Source organism: Miscanthus floridulus, chromosome 8 (assembly GCF_019320115.1).
Source record: "Miscanthus floridulus cultivar M001 chromosome 8, ASM1932011v1, whole genome shotgun sequence".
Taxonomy (NCBI): domain Eukaryota; kingdom Viridiplantae; phylum Streptophyta; class Magnoliopsida; order Poales; family Poaceae; genus Miscanthus; species Miscanthus floridulus.
Genome location: NC_089587.1, coordinates 38,270,526 through 38,295,846, shown reverse-complemented (window position 1 = coordinate 38,295,846; position 25,321 = coordinate 38,270,526). Strand labels below are relative to the sequence as shown.

The 25,321-nt window shown below is 43.5% G+C and overlaps 1 protein-coding gene across 1 annotated transcript; it reads right to left on the bottom strand.

Annotated features, from left to right (window-relative positions):
- Window positions 1-1,614: 1,614 nt before the first annotated feature.
- Window positions 1,615-14,216, bottom strand: LOC136468896 (protein ALP1-like). Its single transcript, XM_066467300.1, has 4 exons — window positions 13,888-14,216; window positions 2,456-2,624; window positions 2,143-2,368; window positions 1,615-2,057 (listed from the first exon to the last, which is right to left on the bottom strand). The coding sequence occupies exons 1-4, from the start codon at window positions 14,214-14,216 to the stop codon at window positions 1,615-1,617; spliced, it is 1,167 nt and encodes a 388-aa protein (XP_066323397.1).
- Window positions 14,217-25,321: the final 11,105 nt, after the last annotated feature.

Here is a 25,321-nt window from a genome sequence, read left to right as displayed (position 1 = left end):
TGTAGCTGTTGTTTTTAAAAACCAGTTACCTGGGCATTGTATCTAGCCCAGGTTGCATATACCCCAGGAACTCTATCACGGTACACAACATACCAAGCCATTTGCCCCTTAAAAACACATAAAAGCAAGTATAAGATGTTGATAAGATGAGGGGTAGTTCAATCGATTTGCCTCAGATTTAATTGTCTTTTCATTTGACCTTGAACTTGGAGCTTAAGAAACATAGACAGCAACAAACCTCAAACAGATTGTAGAAAACCAAGATCATTATAGGAATGAAACCATGAAAGACATCCAGCCCAGCCATCAAATCATCAGAATTGTCCAGCTGTTGCTTGGGCATGGATGTCTCACATGGTTTGATTACAGCCATGAGAAGCATAAGCAGAAGATAGAAGAAACAATGCTCTAGTACCTCACAAGTCCAAGGTCAACAATGTGCATAATCCATTACTCAAACTGGCACTGTTATCTTCATAGGCAAGAAAAGGATCTCACAATTGTATCAGCCTTAGACAAAAACTGCAATCATCCCAGGTGGCAAATAAGAACACAAATTGCTAAGGCAAGTTCATGACTCCCATGAAACCGTGGGACATGTCCATCCTAGCCATCCGGTAGGCATGCCTACAACAGTTGCTTGGGAATGGATGTATCCCATGGTTTGATGAAAGACATGAGAAAACACAAGCAGACAATAAAGCAACAATAGGAATAATACCCAAGCCACCTTAGATTGCTATAGTTTGCATCATCGGCCAAATAGGACCTCCTACAAGAACAATAACAGCATCTAAAATGTATTAGGTGAACTGACAATCACCCTTTGTTAATGTCTACACCACACAGATGAACAAAGCCTCACATCCATCACCATGGCTCCTATGCTATTCCAAACTAGATGCAACCTTGGTTAGGCGGCAAATGGTTCTTTGTAGCATCAGTTGAGGTAAGTGCTACACATCAAAATACTTCCTACAGCATAAGATAGTTAGCATGGCTATATGCAAAAGTGGAGAGGCCAGCTAGTATGCATCTAAGCAAAGTAGGTTGTGCTCGGGTAGGTCCTAAGCCACAGGATCCTATGAGCCTCTGTCATCTAAACAAAGCAAAGTCCCTCAGTCTTGTTCTTCAGCAGGTAAACCAGGGCAAACATGAGTGCCTCCTGTGAGTACCTAGGGCAGTCCATAACACAACCATAAAGATCCTGATGCACCTCAATGTGATGTGGAGTCTTGAGGACATCTCCTACAGACTCTACAGCCTTGATCATTCCATTCATGAGGTCTATTTCCTCTGGGGCAAGCTTCCTTCTCTGTTGTGCATAGGGCCATTGGGCTGAGGGGCTGCTTGGTTGCCATCATCAGCAGCAACTATCCCACCCTGTTGCACCACATTATCCTCACCACCAATGTTAACAACCTGGTCAGGCACATTGTCCATTTCCTATCTACAACCAGTACGTAAGGAAAACAAATTGCATGGTATGAAATACAAGTTGAACAGATCAAATAGGTAGAAAAGGAATAGGTACTATATCATTGCAAAGTGCCATAGGTCTTAGTAAAAATACAAGTTTCTCCAATGCTACTAAACAGTACACACACCATGCCACTACACCCTAGAATTCCCCCTGTTTTGCCACATCTGTGCAGCCCAAGTCTTCCTCTGTTGTGCCCAGGTACCATTGTCAGGAACATAATCTGGTTGTGAGGCATTATCATTGATGTTAGGTGTCCATATGGATTCAGCAGGCACATGCTCGTCCTGCCCATGCCTGAGAATCCAATTGTGAAGAATACAACAGGCTAGAACAAGCTTAACTTGGGTCTTGTATGGGTGGAAAGGTTTGTTGTCCAATATCCTAAATCTATTCTTTAGAGCCCCAAAAGCCCTCTCAACTGTTACTCTAAGAGACGAATGCCTTAGATTAAAAAGCTCTCTTTGATTTTGAGGTCGGTTTGAACCAAACTCCCTCAAATGGTACCTTGTGGCACGAAATGGTGGCAAGAAATCAGGCCTCACTGTATAGCCAGCATCGACAAGATAGAATTTGCCTAAAAATTAGCAGATAGGAACATGTTTTAGTAGTTTCATTTAGGATTAAGCAAAGTGTCAATGTTTTTTTTGTTTGGATGATACCTGGTGTCACTCTAAGGCCATCATCTCTTTCAAGAGCATCAGACAAGATAAGAGCATCATGTGCAGATCCCTCCCAACCAGCAAGCACATAGGTGAATCTGAGGTCAAAGTCCATGACTGCCAACATATTTTGTGTGATGGTGTGCTTCCTGCCTCTAAAGGCAGCTTGCATCTTCACAGGCACTCTAGCTAATACATGAGTACCATCAATTGCTCCTATGCAGTCCTAATTGAAAAAACATAAGTGCAAGTGAACATTGACACTAAACTGATAATGCATGAGACCTATGTATGACAAGTTATGGATACCAACCTTGAAATAGGGGTACCACCTTCTGCTCCCAAGGATCCTAGGATGGACATTGGTAGCAGGAGGGACAATCAATTCATTCCTCAGCTCTCCTACTGCATATAACACCTTCTGGAAGAACCTACTAATTGTCTCTGCGGACCTCCTGAAGGTAAGGTCAACCACCCTAAACCTCTAAAAGGACCTAGAATGCCGCCTAGAGCGGGGTGAATAGGCGTTTCTGAAAATTAACACCTCTAAATACGGAAACGATAAGTAAAGAGAGTTTCCAAAATGGAAACTCCAAATAACGAGTAGTACCACCCCTCACAAGTTAGCCACAGAGTATATAAAAGATACTAAATAAATCTAGGAGCCAAATGCCTGCAACCAAAGAGTTAGAACACAATACAAATCAGTTTGGCGTAGGGGCTAATACCGGACGTGTCCGGTAGGTATACCGGACGTGTCCGGTATTCACGACTTCTGTGGAACAGCCCCGAATTTGCTCCTTTTGATTTCTATCTTCAATCCAAACTGCAGGAAACTATTAGAGATAGTAATATACACAGAGAGCCTGCAGAATAACTAGAGCAACACAAATATCAAATGAAATGCGAATTAAGACACGATATTTGTTTTACCGAAGTTCGGACTCGTTCGAGTCCTACTCTCCGTTGAGGGGGCTACGGGCGACCCAGCGAAGGTCAGCCCTAGAGGGTACCATGAAGGTCACTCTAGCCGGAGTCTTTTCCAACTCCTTTTTCTCCTTCCACTAAATGATTCCGAGGCGGCGGAATCGGCCGTTACAAACTTTCCGAAGCAACCACAATCTCTCGGTTGCTCTCCGGTGACGCCTAGCCGTCTAGGACCGAAGAGTCCAAGAGTAACAAAAGCGAATCACGAGATTGACAATATGCACAAGTGCTCAAGTGGTGGCTTGCTCTCTTTTTCAAATTCTTTCTCAACCCACAAATTGATTTTGCAATTTGGATCACACACTCACTAAGAGAGGGTTTAGGAGAGTTGGCAAGGCTCAAAAACGTGTGTCTATCTCAGCAGAATCAGCAACCTCCAAAGGTGGAGGCTTGGGGGTATTTATAGCCCCCAAGGAAAACTAGCCGTTTTATAGCCGTTGCAATATCGGACACGTTCGGTATGCATACCGGACACGTCCGGTATGACTCACACTGCGCCAACGGTAACTTAGTTACAGTGAAGTTGTGAGGCATCGGAACTCCCGGTGAATGCCGGGACTTTCGACCGTCGGAACTCCCGACTCAAGTCGGAACCCCCGACCCTCAGTAATTTTGAAAAACATGTAACTGAGTTAAAGTTAGTGAGGTGTCGGAACTCCCGACACATGTCGGAACTCCCGACCGTCGGAACTCCCGACTCTCAAGGCTTTTGAAAACTAGCCGTTGGCTTCTGGTCATCCATACCGGACACGTCCGGTATGACCAAGACAGTGAACCCTCCAAGTCAGTTGAAGTGCGACACGTCGGAACTCCCGACCCATGCCGAGACTCCCGACCGTCGGAACTCCCGACCTACGTCAGAACTCCCGACGAACCATCCTGAGAACAACAGGTTTACAGCTGCTGGACAAATACCGGACACGTCCGGTATGAATACCGGACACGTCCGGTATGAATACCGGACACGTCCGGTATTGCCAGACCAGCAAGAAATCAGTTAGCACTTTTGTCGCTCAAATACTCAAAACTCACATGGGTTGGCTTGAGCACTTATGAAACATTATCTATCAACATGATGCATCCCTCTTAGTAGTACGGCATACCTATTAAACTCAAGATCAAAACAAAAATGAATTTATACCACTTGAGTTGATTTCTTTTGAATTGATGCCGTCCCTTCCAATCTTCATCAGGTAAGGGTGCTAACATGTTGATGTTGATCTTTTCACTTGAGCATAGCCATCTTGAGCATGTGACTTAATTACATTCATCAAATTTGAATAATCCCAAATGTATCAAGTTACTTCCATCAAATACTTCATTATAGATTTGATCCTTCACATCAATATGACCATCTTAGCTTGATTAGTACCTCAACTAAATGCAAGTACTTTCTTCTTCACCCTAGCTAGGTTCTTCGGCCGCCAAGCCGTCGCTTGCCCTTCACCCTTGCTTAGTACCTCGAAGCCTTTCCTTGCTATCTTCACCATCTCAAGCCATCAAGTCACATCTTGTGTTGAATCATCCATTCATATGTATTGTTACCTTTTTTATTTTAATTTAGCAAGCTTCAAATATGAGACCATTCCATATGCAATCCCTCATGTCTCATTAACTAATAATCATGAGCTTGCTTTCACATAGAACATTGGAAATCCCACAATAAATAAGCCTTCACATGAATTCCATTTGCATTGTTGTCTTGTGCTTGAACTAGATTGTTTATACAATAACACATCATTTTGGCTTTCACTAAGTACCTGTGAGATAACCTATTACCTGTCCACACTTAGCAAACGGGTTAGTCCTTTCATCACGTTGTTATTCAATCATCCAAAACCCACTAAAGGGCTAGATGCACTTTCAATCTCCTCCTTTTTGGTGATTGATGACAACTTGATTAAAGCTTACAAAATGATATAAACATTTAAACTTTTGGGTTCAATGATTTATGAGAGGCTCCCCCTTAATATGTGCTTATGATTAGAATTCCCAAAAAGACCTCAATTGTCAATTGCATATACTAAAACATATAGGAGACTCCCCCTAAATCATTGCATCCGTGGGGTGCATGTGTGTGTGACAAAGTGAAACCATGATGCATATGACAAGATATATCATGCAAGAATAAATATAAAAGCATCACATCAAATATTTTCATTCTAGCATGCATAGTCCTTATGAAAATAAATATGACATATGTAATTCACACATAGCACTCATTACAAATTTTCTCAAGTCCAGAAACCACTGATATATAGATAAAGAACATGTCTCAAGAGATACATAGATAAAGATAAGTCTCATCTCTCACAAGATATAATCAATGAAGCTCAAAAACAACCTACAACCTACAGTACATATCTTCAGGTACAAAGATAAGCAAATGAAACTATCCTGAAGCTTTAATCAGTCTCTCTCCCCCTTTGTCATCTATCACCACAAAGGTCCAACAATGACATACTAAGGACAAAGGGGCTACAAGCTGTCACTAATCTCTGGCATCACTCATCATCATCATCATCATCATCATCTCTCCCAGCATCTTCGTCATCAGAGCGGGTAACACCAGCCGGACGAGAACCACCGGCACCAGATGGGTCGTAGCCACCAGAGCCATAGTAGCTGCCACCACCTGTCAAGTCACTCCACCAATCTGTAGCATAATCGTCGGCAGTGCTGGGACGTGGCTGAGAGTGAGTAGGCACACGAGCCTGAAGTGGTAGAGTGTCAGGGTGCTCAGGTGCCTGCTGCTGCTGCTGTCGCTGTATGAACTCAACATACTCTCTATCATATCTAGTCTACTGCTGCTCCTCAGTCTCAGGCTCACTAGCTGCCTCATCTGATAGAGGAGATCTAGGAGGATCAAGCTCAAGATTAGAAGCAATTTGCTTCAAAGTCCGAGTGTCCTTCCTCCTAGCCTCCCTCTCCTTCTACTGCCTAGTCTGGATGTCATGGCACATCCCAAATATGGAGCTGAAAAGCCTACGGATAGGCGAAGGAGGACTGCCACGGCATGAAGTAGAACGTGAAGGAGCACGTGGTGAAGCTGAGGCTCCTGCTGGTGCACCACTCCTAGGTGCATCTACCTCTGGTGCTGCTGCTCCTCCTCCTGGTCCTGCTGGAGGTAACCCTGTCTCAGGCAGATCTGCAATAATCTTTAGGGCCTTATGAATCTTATCATACTCAAATGTGTGCCCAGTCACCTGCTCAATCATATGCATGATATAAGGAGCAAAACCATAGCCCTTGAGGGGCCTCTCTCCAACACTCCTGATCTCGGACCAAATAAAATCAAACACGCTGAAGGGCCGAGCATCAGGTGCCATCCTGTAGAGTAGGTTCCTAGAATAATCAGCAATGTTGCCCTTGTCTCCACCCTTGCAGTCAATAGTCTTCCTGAACATCCTGTCCAGGTATCTGTAGGTAGGGTGAAGACCAAGAACCTTCCCCATAGCTCCTCTATCACCACCAGGAGGATACATATATGCGAGCTGCTCAGGGGGTAACACCTGCTCGGTGTGGATCCTGTCCCTCTGGAGATCATCCTCTGAGAAGCCAAGCTGGGCGGCAAAAACATCATAGTCAACACTGTACCACTGGCCCTCAAGCATCTAGTGCATCCGCCGCTCATCCTCCTCAACAAACAGAGTAGCATAGAACTGAGCTACTACCTCTGTGTTCTAGTCATGCTGGAACTCCATGATCTCATAAACCCCAGTGCACTGGCAAATGGCAATGGCATGATCAACTGAGGCCTTCTACAACTCTGTAACGTACTGTCAGTCAATCCACTGAGACCTAGCAATCATAGGGTTCCTGGTGAGAATAACACTGGAGTAGAAATCCAAGTGAAAGGCTATCTAGAAGCGGTGATCGTACTGAACCTTAGGTAAGCTCCTCGGATCAACCCTTCGCTCATCTCTAGCTCTCCTGGTCATACCCTTTCCTCTGTAATCAACCCTGGAAACATAGGAGGGTACATTGGGCAGACGTGTCTCAAGGAGACCATAGTGCATCCCCTGACCAGGCTAGTGCTGAACTGGAGGAACTGGCTCCTCCTCCTCAATCTCCTGCTCCTCATCTGAGCTGTCACCATCTGATTCTCTGTCAGTGCTCTTCCTCTTTCTTTCATCTCTAGACTCCACTCTGAACTCATCAGTGTCTGTGTCAGAAGAAGAGCTCCCGGACCCCTCTGCATACTGAGCTGCTGCACTAGAGGCAGCCCTAGAGGACCTCCTGCTGGTCGGCTGAAATCCAGGATGCATATCCTGTCTCGCCTTCTTGTACTTCTCAAGTGCTGGATCATGCCTGTGCTTGGACCTCGGCTCCTGTCGTCCACTCATGGCTGCTGTCCTATATCCAAAGATTTCCAAAGAATTTTAGATACATGCCCATAGCTTATTCTCGAATTGTAATTAGACATAGATTCTTTTATCTAAGGTTTTACAATCACCTCGACACACCATTATCACAAGGTTTGCAAAACATAGATACAGAAGAAACTATGCCTAATATACAATTGTAGGATAGGATTGAATCAAAGGAAGCAGACAGCCTGCTCTGTTGGGCCATACCGGACACGTCCGGTAGCATACCGGACATGTCCGGTATGGGCGACCAGCAACCCTAACCAGGGTTCCTTGATTCAAACCAACACGGATTAATACCAAACTTTGGGCATTGCTTCTCCATCACCAATGCAGCATATTGACCGAAGGAATTTTCAAATCATGTATTGACCAAGTAGATCGGACGAGGTCCGTGATTAGGGTACCTTGAGAGGAGAGAAGAGAGAGCGATGTGAAATCCAAATCCACGGGCCTTCAATCCTTGATCTAAGCCTTCCCCAATGCAATCTCCCTCTCTCTCTTTTCCTTAATGAAATCCTTGGTCGCCCTAGGTGGGAAGAAGGGCATCGGCTGGTTGATTTGGAGGAGGCAAGTCTGTTTGGGCCGAAGGGGTACTCTCTGTTTTTATAGTCCCGCTCATACCGGACACGTCCGGTAGCATATCGGACACGTCCGGTATACGCGGGCTGGCCCAACTTATTCCAAAATGTGTTTTGTCTCTTCCAATCCCCTTTTCTATTATATCTTAGTCAAAAAGGCATATAATCTTGATCCAAACCGAGTATCATCACTTTCCTTATCCAATGCCATAAATTGATTTTCTATTTTCCAAATATTTGGCATATACAAGATTTCGCTTACTTGAGAGAGAGAGAGAGACATAGTAGATTATGGACTTAAGAAAGCCATGTCATGTGTGATTAGCCAATCAAAAAATCAAGGAGAGCTATAATCATCACATGGCAAGGCTAGGTCACAAAGACCAAGATTCAAATAGTTTTTCAAATTCACACTTCCTACTCATGCTAGTTAGGGGTTTTGAAAAACATCTCTCCTATGTCACACAAATGCACATTCTAACATATAAAGGGCCTTAGATGCATTTACAATGCATGTATGTAAAAACATACCTTTGCCTTGAGCCCACAAGAATACCACTAAGAAGATACATGGCATGATAATCTTTATGTTGACCTTGATTGCCAAGTAATCATGCTTGATACAAATTCAATTTTTCATCCAAAGGACTACAAAGAATGCTAGATAAATTTGTTAGTCCACAATGGTGCAAAATAGAAATTTAGCTCCCCCTAAATAAGTGCTTCAAGTATTTTGAATGACTTTCTACAAGCACTTTATTCTTTTAAGAATTTGGGAGTCAATTTTCTATTTTGACCATAAACTAAATAAAAATTGCCATATTTAAAATTAAGTTCGGGAGATGCTCACAATCCACTTAGATTTAATAAATTACAAGCTTCTTAGTGAATTAGTGATATATGAACATATATGAATCAAAAACTCAGTTGGAATCCAATTAGTGTTCTGGTTCCTGTAATACCGGACACGTCCGGTATATATACCAGACACGTCCGGAATACACAGAACAGAAGCACTATCTTTTTATCCCTGGCCATACCGGACACGTCCGATAGTAATACCGGACACGTCCGATAGGTTCAGGACAGAACCAATTAATTCACTGCTTGTAATTTTAGCTCTAGTATTTATTGTAAACTTGCATCTCAACAAATGAATTGCTTTACTAGAGAGTCGTTAAAAGCATCATATGGCAAAGTAGAATTCCTTTTAATTGAATCTTATTAGCCACTTTCATTATTTCACAAATGTACCTATTTGTGAACTATAGAACACAAAACTAACAAAGTGGCTATCCTACAAGGTTTAGGTACTTGTTACCAATGGTGAGGATGAAATATATGATATGTTCATTGAATTATCTTCGGGTCAACCATATAAGAGATTATGATAAGAATTGGTTGATAGATTAAGTGAATATAGTCAAATTGCTTGCTCAACCACCCTGAAGATTTCATCTCATCACCAAGTACCTACATCATTAACCTAAGCACACTTTGGTACCCAACTCTTGTTGGGTCCTTTTGAGTTAGTCAACAAGTGCTTAGGCACCCAAATGGCTTTAGCATTAGTTTGTGGTGAACACATCACCTTGCTAATGCCAACTCTATTTGTGGTCTTCCTAAGTATATCATTATAAACAAATGTGTTCGGCTTAGGTGAGTTACCATTTGGGCATTCATAGCTTAGATGCCCTTTTCTTTTACAAGCATAGCATATGCGGCCTTTGTTTGCTTTATGCTTGCTTTGCTTGTATGGACATCTATCAACCTTGTGGCCCATCTCATTGCATCCATAGCATCTTCTTGTTGCAACTTGGGCTTCCTTTCTTGCCTCTTTGTACATTGGGCATTTCTTGGTAGAAGCCTTTTGATTTGTGGCTTCAACCTTGTTGGCCCAACTCTTGTGTGGACACATAGCCCACTCATGTCCATACAATCCACAACCATAGCACATCCTTTTTCCATGTTTCTTGCTCTTGGTTGTGTTGGCCTTGCTTGAGATGTGATTCTTTTGTTGGACTTTGGAGGAAGCAAGGTTTGAACCCTTCTCAAGCTTCTTCACCATGTTATCATGGTTATCTTGAGAAGGTTGTGCTTTCTCCTTACCCTTCAACCGAATCACATCTTTCTTTAATCTTTGCACTTCTTCTTTGAGCTCTATGTTTTCTATAAGATTTAGCTCAATCGAAGATTGGCTTGCTTGAGGAGCACATTCATTAGTACAAGAAACATTTAATTGAGATGGTGTACTAGTGAGCGGATGTGTGAGAGGTTGAGAGAATTTTACCGATGTAATCACAACCTCATGAGCCACCTCAAGCATGATGCTTGATTCTACTACTTCCTCATGAGAGCACTTTAGATGAACATAATTTGCTTGTAGCTCATTATACTTGCTTGATAGTTCATCTAGCCTTGCCTTGAGCTCAAAGTTTTCCTTCTCTAGTTGTGAAACATTAGAAGAGGAGTTAGTAACTAAAGCATGCTCAATTGATAATTTTTCATACCTCTCATTTATTGCCTTTAGCTCTTGCAATTTGGAGATGAGAAACTTTTCTTGATTTTGAAGCGATTGCTCTTGCTTCTCAATCTCTTCTTCAAGCTCATCATTCTTTTCAACTATATTCATGATGATGAACTTTTCTTTATGGTTGAGATGATCAAGGTTGTAGTTGTCTTCAACTTCAATATCACTCTTATCTTGATCATCCACTTGAGCCTTCTCCTTTTCTTGATCTTTCTTATTACTCTTCTTCTTGCTTTTCTTGGCCATGAGACACAAGTGATGAGTATCATGAGATACTGAGATTGACTCATCACTTGGTTGCCACCGGGCTTGAGCATCGTTGCAAACAGCAGCTTGTTGGTCGGCTGCCTCGGCCATACCGAACACGTCCGGCAGGCATACCGGACACGTCCGGTACATGCAGGCAGACATCAGGTCATGTGCTGCTTGCACTTCTTGCTCCGGCTCGGCACTCTTGAGGTCTTGTGAGGCTTCTTCGCTGTATGAAGACACAATGGACATACTTTCCATTGACTCGATCTCAAGTGCATCATCACATTTGGATTTTCCATATAAATCAAAAAGTCTAGTCCAAATGAGATGAGCACTCTCCGGAGGTGGTTGTCCATTGAATATTGCCTCATCTTGAACCTCTACACTTAATATACTCAAAATGACATTAATAGCTTGAGCATTGAGTTGCACGCATATCTCTTCCTCTTTTGACAAATTTTTGTAGTTACTCCAATCAACTATAGAAAGAGGTATGCTTGCATCCACAATATGCTCAACAAGAGGACTAATATCTCTAAATGCATTGAGTACATGTATTGACCAAGTTAGAAAGTTTGAACCATCATTTTGGAGAAGCACCGGCTCCAACTCGATAGGCGTCGACATCCTTTTCTCACGGCGGTGAAGCTTTAGGTGAGAACCTCGCTCTGATACCAATTGAAAGGACCTAGGATGCCGCCTAGAGAAGGGTGAATAGGTGTTTCTGAAAATTAACACCTCTAAATACGGAAACGATAAGTAAAGAGAGTTTCCAAAATGGAAACTCCAAATAACGAGTAGTACCACCCCTCACAAGTTAGCCACAGAGTATATAAAAATACTAAATAAATCTAGGAGCCAAATGCCTGCAACCAAAGAGTTAGAACACAATACAAATCAGTTTGGTGCAGGGGCTAATACCGGACGTGTCCGGTAGATATACCGGACGTGTCCGGTATTCACGACTTCTGTGGAACAGCCCCGAATTTGCTCCTTTTGATTTCTATCTTCAATCCAAACTACAGGAAACTATTAGAGATAGTAATATACACAGAGAGCCTGCAGAATAACTAGAGCAACACAAATATCAAATGAAATGCGAATTAAGACATGATATTTGTTTTACCGAAGTTCGGACTCGTTCGAGTCCTACTCTCCGTTGAGGGGGCTGCGGGCGACCCAGCGAAGGTCAGCCCTAGAGGGTACCACGAAGGTCACTCTAGCCGGAGTCTTTTCCAACTCCTTTTCCTCCTTCCACTAAATGATTCCGAGGCGGCGGAATCGGTCGTTACAAACTTTCCGAAGCAACCACAATCTCTCGGTTGCTCTCCGGCGACGCCTAGCCGTCTAGGACCGAAGAATCCAAGAGTAACAAATGCGAATCACGAGATTGACAATATGCACAAGTGCTCAAGTGGTGGCCTGCTCTCTTTTTTAAATTCTTTCTCAACCCACAAATTGATTTTGCAATTTGGATCACACACTCACTAAGAGAGGGTTTAGGAGAGTTGGCAAGGCTCAAAAACGTGTGTCTATCTCAGCAGAATCAGCAACCTCCAAAGGTGGAGGCTTGGGGGTATTTATAGCCCCCAAGGAAAACTAGCCGTTTTATAGCTATTGCAATACCGGACACGTCCGGTATGCATACCGGACACGTCCGGTATGACTCACACTGCGCCAACGGTAACTTAGTTACAGTGAAGTTATGAGGCGTCGGAACTCCCGGTGAATGCCAGGACTTCCGACCGTCGGAACTCCCGACTCAAGTCGGAACCCCGACCCTCAGTAATTTTGAAAAACATGTAACTGAGTTAAAGTTAGTGAGGTGTCAGAACTCCCGACACATGTCGGAACTCCTGACCATCGGAACTCCCGACTCTTAAGGCTTTTGAAAACTAGCCGTTGGCTTCTGGTCATCCATACCGGACACGTCCGGTATGACCAAGACAGTGAACCCTCCAAGTCAGTTGAAGTGCGACACGTCGAAACTCCCAACCCATGCCGGGACTCCCGACCGTCGGAACTCTCGACCTACGTCAGAACTCCCGACGAACCATCTCGAGAACAACAGGTTTACAGCTGCTAGACAAATACCGGACACGTCCGGTATGAATACCGGACACGTCCGGTATTGCCAGACCAGCAAGAAATCAGTTAGCACTTTTGTCGCTCAAATACTCAAAACTCACATGGGTTGGCTTGAGCACTTATGAAACATTATCTATCAACATGATGCATCCCTCTTAGTAGTACGGCATACCTATTAAACTCAAGATCAAAACAAAAATGAATTTATACCACTTGAGTTGATTTCTTTTGAATTGATGCCGTCCCTTCCAATCTTCATCAGGTAAGGGTGCTAACATGTTGATGTTGATCTTTTCACTTGAGCATAGCCATCTTGAGCATGTGACTTAATTACATTCATCAAATTTGAATAATCCCAAATGTATCAAGTTACTTCCATCAAATACTTCATTATAGATTTGATCCTTCACATCAATATGACCATCTTAGCTTGATTAGTACCTCAACTAAATGCAAGTACTTTCTTCTTCACCCTAGCTAGGTTCTTCGGCCGCCAAGCCGTCGCTTGCCCTTCACCCTTGCTTAGTACCTCGAAGCCTTTCCTTGCTATCTTCACCATCTCAAGCCATCAAGTCACATCTTGTGTTGAATCATCCATTCATATGTATTGTTACCTTTTTTATTTTAATTTAGCAAGCTTCAAATATGAGACCATTCCATATGCAATCCCTCATGTCTCATTAACTAATAATCACGAGCTTGCTTTCACATAGAACATTGGAAATCCCACAATAAATAAGTCTTCACATGAATTCCATTTGCATTGTTGTCTTGTGCTTGAACTAGATTATTTATACAACAACACATCATTTTGGCTTTCACTAAGTACCTGTAAGATAACCTATTACCTGTCCACACTTAGCAAACGGGTTAGTCCTTTAATCACGTTGTTATTCAATCATCCAAAACCCACTAAAGGGCTAGATGCACTTTCAACCTCTCATTGTGACCAACAACATGTAAGAACATGGCTACTTGTTCTTCAATAGATGCATGTATGCTGTCAGTGACAAGCTCTCTACTACGGAAAAGGTCACAAAGTTGGAAAAAATGGGCCCTCCTCATTCTAAGAAGGTTGACACAGTGCACATCATCAGATTCATAGATGTATCTAAGGTTGTTCATCCTCTGTATGTCCCTCTCAGCCAAGGGACTATAGGTGACTGAGCGCGAATCTTCAACTCTCCTCCTAAACCACATGAAAAACCAAGCCGCCACTGTAACAACCACAGCAGCGGCAGCTCTCCGCCTAGCTTCAAACGCCATGTCTACCACAACAGGATGGAGGGCAACATTAGAAAGAGAGCATGCAACATGTGTATGTACTGCTTAGCAAGCAAAAAATCAGACAAAATGAACAATGAAAGACGCGGCTGCCACACCAAAGGGTGCTCCTCTAGCGTATACTGTTAACCAAACAACATCATTGACCTCTAGGCACTTTGCTCAGTGTGTACACCAAAATAGGCATCAACATGTACAAGATCTACACAAAACATGAGGTATAAACAAAAAATGAAGCATCATGTACAGATCTGAGCTAGGAACATGTAAATCAGGTATAGCATCGTACAGATCTGAGGATGTCAAACCAAGAACCTTGATTTCTTGGCATTTCAAGCAAAATCCACCAACAAATCAACAAAAAATGACAGTAAAGAAGAGGAGGGGAAGAGCGCAGGTGGCATATATACCGTCCAAGCGTCGGAGGACCGAGAGAAATCCGCCAGTGAGGGTCACCTCGGTAGGGCTACCGAGGTCGAGGGAGAGCAAGACGAGAGTTCGCACCGGAGCAATGGTAGAAGGAGAGGCGACGAGTCAGGGTGGTAACCCTAGCCGAGACCCGCGCGCGCGCTTTATGGCCTGGACGGCCTCATCGCCCACGCTCGGCGCGAAGGTTCCCGCCTAGCACCGAGCGAGCCAGGACCGAGAGGGAAGGAGAAATCGAGAAGACGGAGACGTGCGGGATGGCAGAGGGGAAAGGTATGGAGAGGAGCAGGCAAATGGTGCGAGTCGGGATACCAATCATGCCCTCACTACACCAACTCGTGCTAGATGGGCCTTAGGACCACCCCGTCGGGGCAACCAATCACCCCCTTACTCGTAGCACCAAGTATCAAGTAGGATCTGATAAAAAAATACTTTATACTTGTTATGATGACTTGTAAAAGCTACATATGCTTAGGGAGAGAGAATGTGGTCCATGCTAAAAAAGAAGAGGGAGAGAAAATAAAGGTGAGGTATGATAAAAACAAAAAGTTTCTATATAAACCATAAGTAGTGATAGTCTGCATTGTGTAAATAGTAGTCTCAACATTTCCTAGTCTACGTTGATCACTTTATTTATACTAAAACTACTAACAGCGTTAGCCTCCATTGGTGGTGTCCTAAGCTGGCGTCGAGGATCGGTGGCAGGGTGTTCATGGGCTTTAGCAACTTAACTGAACCAACCCACCCATCCATATCAATCCAGTCCATGGAAAGATTACTTTTTTAACACAGGAAAAAGAGCTTATATTTCAATCATGAGCGTGATTACAATCAGAGTCCAAGACTTCCGACGCGCAGGTCGGGACACCTTCAGACAAAAAACAAGATGAAAACACTCTCCTGCTAAATTGTCCTAAAGCATGAGCCACTCCATTAGTACTCCTGTGACATTTTGTGACTTTGAAGTCCTTAAAAAGTCTTAACGTTTCTTTTGCCCGCTCGATGATGATGCAACTATGGGAGCGATTTGGAATATTGCTGCTGAGTGCTTGTAGTGCAGCTAGGCAATTAGATTCCAACCATATAGATCCCGTAGAGGACGAGAGAGCCTTCTGTATTCCCGTCAAAGCCGCTAGATTTTCAGCTTCTTCAACTGAGGAATATAAGCGGTCGCTAGTCCAGCCTGAGAAAACCACCCCACTCAGATGATTCCTGACAACAAAACCCAAGCCTGCCTATCGCGTGATAGGATCAAAGCCTACATCAACATTGAGTTTCATCCATCCCGGAGGGGGAGGTGTCCAAGGATACTTTTTTGGATTGTTCTTTGATCATTCTGGCACAAGAAATCCGAATTTGAAGTGCATGGGTTTTTCCCTGAATTTGAAGTGCATGGGTTTTTCCCTTTAGCATTAACTGGAGGTGCTGTATCTCCACAAAGTTTCAGGGAGCGAAGATAGTTTTCCAAAAAAAATTACCGAAGCAGAGATGGGGCATTGGCCATTCCCGAACACATTGTCATTCCTGTCATGCTAGATTGTCCAGAACAACAACATCAATTTTGCTCTGAGATCTTTGTTGGCACTATTTAAAAGAGCTAGAATCCAACCAGGTCATATATAGGTGAAGGCTGAGTCATCAAGGAGTTTCCATGATTGGCGTAAAGCATGTCTAAGCGGGGGAGGTGTCCAAGGATACTTTTTTGGATTGTTCTTTGATCATTCTTGTTACGAACGACGTATAGGAATATGAAGTAAAGAATCGAGCCACAGAGGAGACATATGATTTAACGTGGAAAACCCCTCCGATGTGAAGGGGAAAAACCACGGGCACCAGCCAGCAACAATCTCACTATCTCAAGAGTTTTGGGTTACACGCCTATGGCGGCTTACAAGAGAATCAAGTCTCCACGAAACCCTAGCAAGGGTGTATATACCGTACCGTACCACGGGGGGGTCTGCCCCCCGCACCCCCCGAGCACAGGGGCGAGACCTGATGGGCCGGCTTCAGACTCCGCTATGCTCCGGCCCAAGCCTTCAGCGACGGGCCTCCGCTTCGCTCCATCAGAAGCCCGGCCTATATCCTGGAGTGAATTTGGAACAACTCCAACAAACTCCACCTTGAGACAAATTCATCTTGTATCATAAATCAACCCTTCATCCTGAACATAACAAAGATAGAAAGAAAACCACTGGTGCCAACAATAGTCTCTTGGACTATCCAATTAAACCAACTAAAGCTTGAGCATAGCTCAAACTTAGCAACAGGAACAGGCTTTGTCATCATATCAGCAGGATTATCATGAGTACTAATCTTGCATACCTTCAGCTTACCTTCTTCAATCACATCACGCACAAAATGATACTTGATATCTATGTGCTTAGTTCTCTCATGGAACATCTGATCTTTAGAGAGGTAAATTGCACTTTGACTGTCACAGTGCAAACTTATGCAAGATTCAACTCCACAAAGCTCAGCGTACAAACCTTTCAGCCAAATTAATTCTTTGCACGCTTCACAAATAGCCATATATTCTGCTTCAGTAGTAGACAAAGCAACAACTGACTGTAAAGTAGCCCTCCAACTCACAGCACAACTGCCAACAGTAAACACATAACCTGTAAGTGATCTTCGCCTGTCCAGATCAGCAGCATAATCAGAATCCACATAGCCAATAAGACCCTTATCAGTTCTTCCAAACTTTAAATAGGAATCTACCGTGCCTCTGAGGTACCTGAAAATCTACTGAACTGCCCTCCAATGTTCTTTGCTAGGATTAGACATATATCTACTAACAAGACTCATAGCATATGACAAATCTGGACGAGAGCAAACCATGGCATACATCAAAGACCCCACAGCACTAGAATAAGGAACCCTTGACATGTATTCAATCTCTACATCTGTACTAGGACACTGAGTAGCTGACAACTTAAAGTGAGGTGCAATAGGGGTACTAACAGCCTTAGCATTTTGCATGTTGAAACGCTGAAGAACTTTCTGGATATAATTTTGTTGACTAAGAAATAGCAAACCAGATTTTCTGTCTCTACTAATTTCCATACCAAGAATTTTCTTAGCACTACCAAGATCTTTCATATCAAAACCACTACTCAATAGCTTCTTTAACTTAGTGATTTCAATCTTACTCTTGGCAGCAATCAGCATATCATCAACATATAACCGCAAATATATAGGTGATCCATTAACATGCTTGATGTAAACACAGCTATCATACTTAGATCTTTTAAAACTGTGTGCTAACATAAATGAATCAAACCTCTTGTTCCACTGACGAGGGGACTGTTTCAAACCATACAAGGATCTCTTCAACTTGCACACATATTTTTCCTTGCCAGGCACTATGAACCCTTCTGATTGGTCCATGTATATGTCCTCCTCAAGCTCTCCATTGCAAAAACGCAGTCTTCACATCTAACTGCTCAAGCTCAAGATCATGTGAAGCAACAATACTAAGGAAAGTACGAATTGAACTGTGTTTTACCACTGGAGAGAACACATCATTGTAGTCAACACCCAGAATTTGACTGTAGCCTTTAGCAACTAACCTTGCCTTATACTTTGGAGGCTCGCTTGGAGATAAACCCTCCTTTCTCTTGAAGATCCATTTGCAGCTGATGGTCTTCTTATTCTTAGGCAAAGGTACAATCTCTCATGTACTGTTCTTCTCAAGAGACTACATCTCCTCATGCATAGCAGAAATCCAATTCTCAGTATCACCACAACGAATAGCTTCTTTATAGGTTGCTGGCTCATGAACATTCTCCATCTGTTCAGCACAACTCAAAGCATAGTAAGACAAATTACACTCTTCAATAAGACGCTTAGGAGGTGCAATTGTCCTTTTTGACTTGCGTTGAGCAATAGGTAAATCCTCCTCTAACTACAAAATAGGAGGAGTTTGCTGAACATCATCATGAGCATCATCCTCAGCAACATCATTATCATGGTCACCATGCTCATCAACAGGCTCCACTTGTACACCTGTATCATCATCAACATGCTCCACCTACATGCGTATACGCTGCAGCTCTTTTTCTGGAACATGATCTGAGGGCAAACTGTCAGTAAACATCACAGATTCATTGAAAACAACACTCCTGCTCATAAAAGTCTTTCCTGTTTCAGGATTCCACAATTTATAGCCTTTGACTCCCGAACTATAACCAAGGAAAAGACACTTAACAGCTCTAGGCTCTAATTTTCCATTATCAACATGAGCATAAGCAGTGCATCCAAAAACTTTTAACTGTGAATAATCAGCAGGCGTACCAGACCATACCTCAATGGGAGTTCTTTTATTTAGTGGAATAGAAGGCGACCTGTTTATCAAGTAACAGGCAGTATTAGCAGCTTCAGCCCAAAAATGCTTGCTCATCCTGGCATTAGACAGCATGCAACGGGCCTTGGACATGATGGTTCTGTTCATGCGTTCGGCCACACCATTCTGTTGTGGAGTATGGGGTATGGTGTGATGCCTAACAATGCCTTCTGATCTGCAATAATCATTAAATTCACGCGAACAAAATTCTCCACCATTATCAGTACGAAGCAATTTTACCTTCCTTTCAGTTTGCCTTTCTATCATTACTTTTCAGTCCTTAAAAGCAGCAAAAGTATCATCTTTCTGTTTCAGAAAATAAGGCCAAACCCTTCTAGAGTAATCATCAATAATTGTAAGCATGTAACGAGCACCACCAAGTGAGGACTTACGGGAAGGACTCCATAAATCAGCATGAACATAATCAAGAGTACCTTTAGTGGTGTGAACAGAAGTGTTGAAATATACCCTTTTATGCTTCCCGAAAATACAATGCTCACAAAACTTTATTTTACTCGAAGTGCAGCCATCCAGCAGGTTTCTCTTCATTAATTCTGCCATACCATGGTGACTCATATGTCCCAAACGCATATGCCAAAGGTTAGTTTTACTAGGTTCATCATTAGTAACAGCAGCAACAGTGGAATCGGAACCAGGTAAAGTACACCCTCTAAGGACATATAACTTTGCAGAATTAAGATCACCTTTCAAACAAACAAGAGAACCTTTTGATACCTTCAGAACATCATCTGAACCAGAATATTTGTAACCTTCTGCATTAAGCGTGCTCAATGAGATAAGATTTCTGGACATCCCTGGTATATACCTGACGTTTTCAGCGTGCGTGTCATGCCATCATCAGTCTTGATCTGAACTGATCCAATCCCCACAATGTCACACGGGTTATCATCTCCCATCCGCACAACATCCCCTTTCTGCACAGGCTTATACGAGCTAAACCAATTTCTGTTAGTGCAAATATGAAATGAATATGCGGAATCGAGAATCCATTCATCATGACCAGCAACACAACCAACAAATACTACCAGACAATCTCTAGAATCATCATCAGACGCAGCAGCAGCAACAGAGACCTTACCAGCCGACTTTTGTTTCCTCTTCTCCTTATTCTGTACTTTTCTGTAATCATCAACATTATGATTTGTCAGCTTGCAATAAACATAGAACTTTTTATTACCATGCGGCTTGGACTTTGAACGGCCTCTCCTTTCGTAGTTCTTTCTACCATCATTGCCATCATTGGAGGATCTGTTTTCAGTTCTGCCTCTCACATGCAAAGCATCGCCCTTGGAGGACGACGTCCCGTCATTCTACACCATGCCTCTCATCTTCTCCCTAGACTGGAGAGCCTCATAAACTTTCTTTAGGGTTAGTTCATCATGGCTCAAAAGTATGGTGTCACGAAAATTTGCATACAAATTTGGCAAAGAACATAGCAATAAAAGACCTAAGTCCTCATCATCATACTTCACCTCCATCGACACTAGGTCGGCGACGATCTTCTTGAATTCAGCGATGTGGCTCATCACTGAATCCTCCTCCTTCATCTTCAGGGTGAACAGCTTCATCTTCATCTGCATCTTACTGGTTAGATCCTTGGACATACAGATCGATTCCAGTTTCAGCCATAGTTCTGCAGCAGTTTTCTCTTTCAGACACTCCTGCAAAATATCATTATGAAGATGCAACTGAATTAGGGCGAGCGCCTTCTGATCCTTGCGGATCTCTTCTGGAGTCCACTCGGCCTTCCTCTTTTCGAAACTATCTAGCGCCTCATCATAGTCATGAGTCTGCGCCAGAATCCCCCGCATCTTGACTTGCCATAGCGAGAACCGCGTGTCGTAGTTCAGCAGCGGAAGATCGAACTTCATCGACGTCGTCATGAACCCTAACAGCAACCAAAGCTCCGGTACCACTCGTTACGAACGACGTATAGGAATATGAAGTAAAGAATCAAGCCACAGAGGAGACACACGATTTAACGTGGAAAACCCCTCCGATGTGAAGGGGAAAAACCACGGGCACCAGCCAGCAACAATCTCACTATCTCAAGAGTTTTGGGTTACACGCCTATGACGGCTTACAAGAGAATCAAGTCTCCACGAAACCCTAGCAATGGTGTATATACCGTACCGTACCGTGGGGGGGTCCGCCCCCCGCACCCCCCGAGCACAGGGGCGAGACCTGATGGGTCGGCTTCAGACTCCGCTACGCTCCGGCCCAAGCTTCCGGCGACGGGCCTCCGCTTCGCTCCGTCAGAAGCCCGGCCTATATCCTGGAGTGAATTTGGAACAACTCCAACAAACTCCACCTTAAGACAAATTCATCTTGTATCATAAATCAACCCTTCATCCTGAACATAACAAAAATAGAAAACCACTGGTGCCAACAATAGTCTCTTGGACTATCCAATTAAACCAACTAAACTTGAGCACAGCTCAAACTTAGCAACAGGAACAAACTTTGTCATCATATCAGCAGGATTATCATGAGTACTAATCTTGCATACCTTCAGCTTACCTTCTTCAATCACATCACGCACAAAATGATACTTGATATCTATGTGCTTAGTTCTCTCATGGAACATCTGATCTTTAGAGAGGTAAATTGTACTTTGACTGTCACAGTGCAAACTTATGCAAGATTCAACTCCACAAAGCTCAGCGTACAAACCTTTCAGCCCAATTAATTCTTTGCACGCTTCATAAATAGCCATATATTCTGCTTCAGTAGTAGACAAAGCAACAACTGACTGTAAAGTAGCCCTCCAACTCACAGCACAACTGCCAACAGTAAACACATAACCTGTAAGTGATCTTCGCCTGTCCAGAGTGAATTTGGAACAACTCCAACAATTCTGGCACAAGAAATCCGAATTTGAAGTGCATGGGTTTTTCCCTGAATTTGAAGTGCATGGGTTTTTCCCTTTAGCATTAACTGGAGGTGCTGTATCTCCACAAAGTTTCAGGGAGCGAAGATAGTTTTCCAAAAAAAATTACCGAAGCAGAGATGGGGCATTGGCCATTCCCAAACACATTGTCATTCCTGTCATGCCAGATTGTCCAGAACAACAACATCAATTTTGCTCTGAGATCTTTGTTGGCACTATTTAAAAGAGCTAGAATCCAACCAGGTCCTATATAGGTGAAGGCTGAGTCATCAAGGAGTTTCCATGATTGGCGTAAAGCATGTCTAAGCGAAGATGCAAAAGTGCAGCGGACTATGACGTGATGACCATCTTCAGGTTCCATACCACATATTGGACAGGTAGCATCAAAGATAAGGTGATGGCTCAGACTGTTTGATTGGACACCCAAACCATTACGGACTAGCTTCCAAATAAATTTTTTTACTTTTTGTGGAACCGGGGCTTTCCATATTGTGTCAAAAAAATTCCTATCAGCTGACATGCTAGTTCCACAGTTGTTTTTGGATCTTCCTTCCATTGCAAGTTTGTAAGCACTTCTAACAGAGAAGAGGCCGCTCTTTCATAGTGCCATGCTAGGATGTCATCACCTTCAGATGCTGGTATTCTGAGATTGAGAATTTCTTCAGCTTCATGAAATAGGAACATTTTCCTAATTAGGGGGTTCGTTCTAGCCCCTTGGATTTTGAAGAATCAGGTCTGCCACTTTTCGTACTCTTGAATTTTTAGGAGGACTTGAAATTTTCAGCGAGTCTGATCTTGGTATCCAGTTGTCTCTCCAAATTTTAATATTGTGTCCGCTGTTTACTCTCCAAATGACGCCTTTTTTAGAGATCCAGGCCATGCTCAATGCTCTTCCAGACTTATGAGGAATTCTGAGGGAAACTGGTATCTGGCAGATCACCAAAAGGGTAGTACTTTGCTTTTAGCAATTTTGCGCACAGGTTGTTGGGATATATAAGCAGACGTCAGGCTTGCTTCACTAGCAGAGCTTGATTAAACATTTTCAGATCTCTAAAGCCGATTCCTCCTCTCAACTTTGGCTTTGTAATTTGATCCCAACCTAACCAGTGAACCTTTCTCCTTTCATTTTCATCACCCCACCATAAATTTCTTATCATTTGTTCGAGATCATCACAAAGACCTTCAGAGAATTTAAACACGCTCATAGCATACGTGGGGAGGCTCTGTAAATTTGATTTGACCAGAACCTCTTTACCCCCACTTGAAAGATATTTCTCTGACCAGTCATTCACCCTCTTACTGAATCTTTCTTTTAAACTTTGAATTTACCATTAACCATTCTTCCTTCCGGAACTGGAAGTCCTAGATATTTTTCCTCAAAACTTCTATCCTGGGTTTCCCAACAGGAACTGATTGCTGCAATATTACTTTCAGAACATTTGTGCCCAAACATGACACTGCATTTATTGTTACTAATTGACTGACCAGTGTTTTTCTCATAGATATTCAAAATGTTCTTCACAATCTGGGCTTGCTGTTCATTGGCTTTCAAAAACAGGAGGCTATCATCTGCAAATAAGAGGTGAGAAATACCTGGATCATGCCTGGATATATGGAGTTCCTGCAGCCGGCCATCGGCAATTTCCTTGTCAATCAGAGTAGAGAGCCCCTCTGCTACCAGAAGGAAAATGTAAGGAGATAATGGGTCTCCTTGTCTGAGGCCGCGGGTGGGTGAGATGGAGTGTAGGAGCTGCCCGTTGAGACGAACAGAATACTGATTTTATACATTACATCACCCAACCAGTCCACCTATTTTGGAAGCCAAGTTTTTGGAAAGCTTTCTCCACGTAGTCCCAGTCAACACGATCATACGATTTGGCCAGGTCAAGTTTATAGGCACAAAATTCCCCTGTTTTGTCATTGCACTGTTGAATAACATGGAGGCATTCAAAAGCTATAATAGCATTGTCTGTAATCATCCGACCTAGGATAAAAGCACTTTGAGTTGGGGAGATGATGTCCTGCACAAGAGGTCGTAATCTATTGACCAAACATTTTGAGATCACCTTGTAGATAACATTACACAAGCTGATGGGTCTATAATCCTTGATTTCCTTGGCATCTTTCTTTTTTGAAATTAGAACAATAACAGTGTCATTTATTCCTTCAGGCATTTTACTAGAGGCAAAAAACTGCTTTACCCCTTTGATTACATCGTCCTTTATGAGGTCACAATTCCTTTGGAAGAATCTAGCTGGAAATCCGTCAGGTCCGAGGGCTTTTAGGGGGACCTATTTGAAATAAGGCATCACTGATTTCCTCATCTGTGAAGATTTTGCACAAAGAAAAATTCATGTCATCATTTACTCTCGCCTGCAGGTTGTCAATGACTAAATCAGGTTCCACTGAGTTATCTTTTGTATAAAGTTCAGTGAAAAAAGCTATTTGTTAACTTGCCGATCTGTATTTCATTTGACACAGTCTGACCATTGCTGTCTTGGATGCTTGAGATTCTATTTTTCTTTGCTCTCCAAGACGCTAGACCTCGTTTGCCACACTTGCACATCTCGATCTATCTATATTAGAGTCTCAACAAGACCACACACACAGATGAAAATAAGAAATTTTTTACAATAATTGGGGAAAAATTCGATGGCTGACATCGACCGAGAGCGGCCAATCCGACGGCAACAAAGGTAGGAGGCAACGGGAGGCAATGGGACGGAGGCAACGGGAGGCGATTGCTGTGTCTATGATTGGTGGGCCATATGCGCAAAAATCGCCTTCCATTGCCTCCGCAAATGTGGGGATTAGTACTGGGCGGTAATTTCATTCTCGTAGTTTTTTTTTTTGATAAAGGGTAAAACGGTAACTCTATAAATGCAAAAATAATGTTTTGAGTAATATAGTTAGGATGGATAATACAATTAGTATAGTTAGTTAAATGAATATGTCGTTTACTTGTTCCACCGCCGCCGCCGCCGATGGGAGGAGGCCGGGCGCTGGGCAACGGGCCACCCCTACCCCTCGTTCCTCCTCGCCGTCATCCGCTCGGGCGTCGCCCTCCTCCTCGCCGTACTCCGCTCGGGCGCCGCCCTCGGCGTTCGTCCATGGTGGAGCAAGAGGAGGCAGGTGAGGATGGGGGCCATGAAACCTAGATCCAAGCGCGCCATGAGGAGGAGGAAGCGCCGGCGCCGACACCGACACTAGTGCTGGCGTGCTGCACACGACCAGGGGCAGGTTCGACACCGCCGCGGTGCTATCTGCGATGGGCAGGTTCGGCGTCACGCGCCTCGCGCTGGCGCCGCCGGCGCTGCTGGCCATCGTGCTCACCGCCGAGGAAGCGGACGCGAGCGCTGCCGCCCACGTGGCCACGCTCTTGGCGGTGAACTACGGCGGCGCGCCCCT

Bases quoted from the DNA above. Each gene is read 5' to 3' on its own strand.
- LOC136468896 (XM_066467300.1), bottom strand. From the start codon at position 14,216: ATGGCGTTTGAAGCTAGGCGGAGAGCTGCCGCTGCTGTGGTTGTTACA. The intron at 2,625-13,887 runs GTTGAAAGTGCA...GTCCTTTTAGAG, and splicing joins GTTGTTGGTCACAATGAGAG to GTTTAGGGTGGTTGACCTTA. The intron at 2,058-2,142 runs GTATCATCCAAA...GCTAATTTTTAG, and splicing joins TGGCCTTAGAGTGACACCAG to GCAAATTCTATCTTGTCGAT.